The following is a 4849-nucleotide window of genomic DNA, read 5'->3' on the forward strand; positions in this document are numbered from 1 at the left end:
GGTCGATAAGAACAAAGAAGTTGGTGTCGATGAAGAATATTTTTATGAAGGGGATGATGACAAGATTGGGATGATTTCGATCATTCCAACTGAATATCTGGGAGAATATGAAGGTGACCCAGATGAAGATTATGATATGGAGGATGAGGAAGCCTTTTCCTTCATCCGAATTGAAGATGAGCCAGGGTACTTCCTTCGGCCTACCAAAAAACAAATGTCTCATCTTCGTCTGCTCCATATAACTACTACTTTGAGTGGGATCAAAGTAAACAAAGTCTTGATCGATGGCAGAGCGGCAATCAGTTTGTTGCCTGAGAGAATGCTAATCAAGGTGGGTAAGCATCCTGATGATTTGGTACCCACAAACATTGCTATGACAGATTTTAGTGGGACTTCAACTTCGGCAAAAGAGCTGGTTACTCTGACTGTGAAGGTTGGTTCATCTGAGCGCAACACTGTGTTTGTGATGGTTCCATCGAGAGCAAGCTATAATGCTTTTCTGGGGCGAGATTGGATCCATGGTGTGGGTGCATTACCTTCTACTGTGCATCAAAGTGTGCTTCTTTGGTCGAAGGATGGGAAACTTGAAGTCATCAAAGCAGATTCGAATCTTTATGTCGAACAGCTGCACGTTGATTTCAGGATATATAATCCTAAATTGAAACCTCTGAATGTTGACTGGACACTGAATTCTTATAATTGTGACGGTTGCTATTTGTTTTCGGAAGGGTTGTCAGTAAGGTTGCGTTACCCAGAGTTGGGATTTGCTCCAACTGGTTGGGACTGCCTGCCTTGAAGATCCTCTGAAGTCACTTGATGGACCAGGTCGAAGAAGTTTCTGATTACCTGGTAACCTTGCATAATTATTTAAATAATTTTATTCCTGTAAAGAATAAAAATGATTCTTTTGATGAAGTGGAATCATGTAGGTTTAGGAGTTCTTTTAACAGTAGTAATTGTACTAGCTCGATATCTTCAGTCGAGTTTTGTCACAATTTAAATATTTCTCCTATGTGTAATGGAAGTGATGCTTCGAATCCAATGGCTGATTTAATATCAGCAGCACATTGTGTTGAAAATCGAAGTAATATCAATAAAGTGGATAATTCAGTTTATTCTATTTCTAATGAAGTTGTTGATTTTACCTTTGACTGCATCTATGATTTAGAACCTTTGGGTTTTGAGAAACATTCTGTAAAAGATGATGATCATTATAAAGGGTTTGAATCTCAAGATCCCTTAGAAGAAATTAATCTAGGGACTCTTGATGATGTTCAAATTACATATATTTGTAAAGTGGACTGAACTCTTTAATCTTTTACATGAGTTTAAAGACTGTTTTGCTTGGGATTATCATGAAATGCCTAGTCTCGATCGTTCACTTGTGGAACATCGATTAGCATTAAAACTGAATGCTAGACCGTGAAGCAAACTCCAAGACGTTTTGCTCCAGAAATCAATGAAAAAATTAAAGAAGAAATAAAATGCTTGATTAAAGTGAAATTTATTCGAACTGCATGCTATGTTGAGTGGGTTTCGAATATTGTCCCTGTGATGAAGAAAAATGGGAAGTTAAGAGTATGCATTGATTTTTGAGATTTGAATAATGCTACCCCAAAAGATGAATATTTTATGCCAATTGCAAATATGTTAATTGATTCTGCAGCGGGAAACGAAATCCTTAGTTTTATGGACAGTTACTCCGGATATAACCAAATCTTCATTGCAGAAGATGACGTGTCCAAAACTGCTTTTCGTTGTCCTGGGGCATTAGGCACTTATGAATGGGTGGTTATGCTTTTTGGCTTGAAGAATGCTGGTGCAACGTATCAGTGAGCAATGAATGCTATCTTCCATGAGTTTATTAGAAAATTTATGGAGGTGTATATCGATGACGTTATGGTCAAATCGATTTCAGTGAATCAACACATTGATCACTTAAGAAAAGCATTTACCACCATGAGAAAGAAGGGATTAAAAATGAACCCTTTAAAATGTGCTTTTGGGGTATCTGCTGGTAATTTCCTGGGTTTTGTTGTTCACAAAAAGGGAATTGCAATCGATAAAAATAAGACAGATGCAATATTAGCACTATCTGCACCTAAATTGAAGAAAGAAGTGCAATCCTTCTTAGGTAAGGTAAATTATCTTAGAAGGTTCATTTTGAATCTCTCTGATCGAACTCGAGTGTTTGCTCCTTTACTCCTTTAGTAAAGCTAAAGAATGATTCACAGTTCGAATGGACGAATGAGCATCAATTAGCATTCGATTCGATTAAGGCTTATTTATCGAATGCTCCAATTATGGCGAATCTTCGTCCACATGAGCCCTTAAAATCATACATTGCAGCATCTAAGAACACGATTGGGTGTATGTTAGCCCAAGATGATGAGAATGGGCATGAGCGGGCCGTTTATTACCTTAGTCGAGTTTTAACTGATATCAAAACAAGGTATTCCCCGATAGAGAAATTGTGTTTGTCTCTATATTATGCTTGTATGAAATTAAAGTGTTATATGGTGGCTAAATCGGTAAGAGTTATAGCGCAAACCGATCTTATCAATTATATGTTAAGTTTTTCAATGTTACGAGGGCGTTTAGGAAAATGGATGCTGACATTGACAGAGTTTGATTTGCAATATGTCCCAGCTAAAGCTGTAAAAGGACAAGTCATTACAGATTTTCTTGTTGATAATTCGAACAATCTGAATGATCAGGGGGCAAATGTAATCGATGTTGAAGTTGACTATTGGAAGTTATATTTTGATGGATCGAAGCACAAAAATGGTGCATGGGTTGGAATTCTTATTATTTCACCAGAGGGGATTCCATCAGAATTTCAATTTGAATTAAAATATCCTTGCTCGAATAATGTGGCAGAGTATGAAGCCTTGATTTTGGGTCTCGAAATACTGATTAGTAAAGGGGCTTTGGAAGTCCAGATATTAGGGGATTCCCAGTTGGTTTTGAAGCAGTTATCGAAGGAATTCAAATGCAATAATGAGAGGTTGCAAAAGTATTTAACAACTGCTTGGGAGTTGTTAACCTCCTTTCGAAAAGTTTCTTTGGTTCACATTCCAAGGATTCATAATGACATTGCTAATGAATTAGCAAAAATTGCTTCGGGATATAGAATCGGTCCAGAAACTCTCAGGAAATTGGCCAGTGTTCATCAGATTTTAGTACCTGCAAGTGAAAGAGAAGTTTTGTGCATAGACAAATGGAAAGATATTGATTGGAGGAAGCCTATTGCTCAGTATTTAAAAGATCCTAATATTTCAGTTGATAGAAAGATGAAATTGCAAGTAATAAATTTTGTCTTGATGACTGATGAATTATATAAGAAGGGGATCGATGGAAGTTTATTGAGATGTTTAGGCCAAGATGATCAAAATGTTGCTTTGGGCGAAGTCCATAATGGGATATGCGGTGCCCATCAGGCTGGGAAGAAGATGAAATGGGTGTTATATCGTAATCATGTGTATTGGCCATCTATGATAAAAGATTGCATCGATTATGCAAAGGCATGTCAAGAAAACCATAAACATGGCTCGATACAGCAAATTCCAGCAACTGAGTTGCATTCGATAATAAAACCTTGGCCATTTAGAGGTTGGGATTTAGATTTGATTGCATTAATCCATCCTCCTTCATCAAAACAACCCAAGTTTATCTTGGTAGCAATTGATTACTTTGCAAAGTGGGTTGAAGCAATTCCCTTAATAGAGGTTGGTCAAAGTGAAATAATAGACTTTGTTGAGGAACATATTATTCATCGATTTGGAATTCCTCAAACATTAAGTACTGATCAAGGAACTATGTTTACTGGTCAGCGAATTAAAAACTTTGCAGCCTCGAGGAATATCAATATGATTACCTCAACTCCTTATTATGCTCAAGCTGATGGGCAAGTTGAGGCAACAAATAAAATCTTGATAAGTCTGATAAAGAAGCATATCGGGAATAAACCTCAAACTTGGCATGAGACTTTAAGCCAAGTATTGTGGGCTTATCGAAATTCACCAAGAGGGTCAACAAATACTTCACCCTATAAATTAGTTTATGGCCATGATGCAGTGCTACCATTAGAAATTAATTTGAATACTTTAAGAGTATCAAAACAGAATGATTTTCCAGTTGATGATTACTGGAATGCAATGTTTGATGAGTTGAATGAATTAGACTCAGAGCAAATCTTGGCACTTGATAATATGATTCGATAAAAAGAAAGTATTGCTCGAAGTTATAATCGTCGAATAAGAGAGAAATATTTTAATATAGGTGCGTTGGTTTTAAAAGTTATTCTGCCAATGGAGAAGAAATCAAAATTTCTTGGAAAATAGTCCCAGACTTGGGAAGGACCTTTTCAAGTGATAGGGTGATTAGGGTCATATTCTGGAAATGCATATCAAATCAAGGATATCGAGTCGGGAAAAGTAATTAACTCGATAAACGGAAAGTATTTGAAGCAATATTGTTGTTAGTTAAATTAAAGTCAAACATGCATAAGTCCAGAAAAGATAGAAACCATTACAAAAAAGTAGCCTGAAGTAAAGAAATTCAAGGTGCCAAGAGTTTTGCCAAGTTCGAACGCAGTTTTGCCCTTTTATTGTCCAAAGTTGAGAGTGCTTCAATACGCTTGAACTTGTTGAATTGGACCTGTTCAAATTGTTTTTCATATTCTTCTTTCTTGGTTTCAATAGAAATAATTTCTTGAATAATTTGGTGTTGTTCTTGCTGGGCAGTAGTCAGAGGTACGCCTTCAGCCCGCCTCTCGCGAACTTTAGCAAGCTTTTCATTAATTTGGGCCAATTCTTTTTCGAGCCTTGTCTCCTCTTTGTCATAGAAA

At 36.7% G+C, this 4849-nt stretch overlaps 2 protein-coding genes across 2 annotated transcripts; both read left to right on the top strand.

Moving 5' to 3' along the window:
* LOC110269283 lies at positions 1012 to 1836 on the top strand. Its single transcript, XM_021117005.1, has 2 exons — positions 1012 to 1291; positions 1667 to 1836. Exons 1-2 carry the CDS (start codon positions 1012 to 1014, stop codon positions 1834 to 1836), a joined length of 450 nt encoding a protein of 149 aa, XP_020972664.1.
* Positions 2304 to 4223, top strand: LOC110269284. Its single transcript, XM_021117006.1, has one exon. It carries the CDS (start codon positions 2304 to 2306, stop codon positions 4221 to 4223), a length of 1920 nt encoding a protein of 639 aa, XP_020972665.1.

This window comes from Arachis ipaensis, chromosome B02, assembly GCF_000816755.2.
Source record: "Arachis ipaensis cultivar K30076 chromosome B02, Araip1.1, whole genome shotgun sequence".
Taxonomy (NCBI): Eukaryota; Viridiplantae; Streptophyta; class Magnoliopsida; order Fabales; family Fabaceae; genus Arachis; species Arachis ipaensis.

Excerpts from the sequence above, each read along its gene's own strand:
- LOC110269283 (XM_021117005.1), top strand. The coding sequence starts at position 1,012 with ATGTGTAATGGAAGTGATGCTTCGAATCCAATGGCTGATTTAATATCA. Across the intron at positions 1,292-1,666 it reads TGTTCAAATTACATATATTT|CGGGAAACGAAATCCTTAGT; the intron begins GTAAAGTGGACT and ends TTGATTCTGCAG.
- LOC110269284 (XM_021117006.1), top strand. The coding sequence starts at position 2,304 with ATGGCGAATCTTCGTCCACATGAGCCCTTAAAATCATACATTGCAGCA.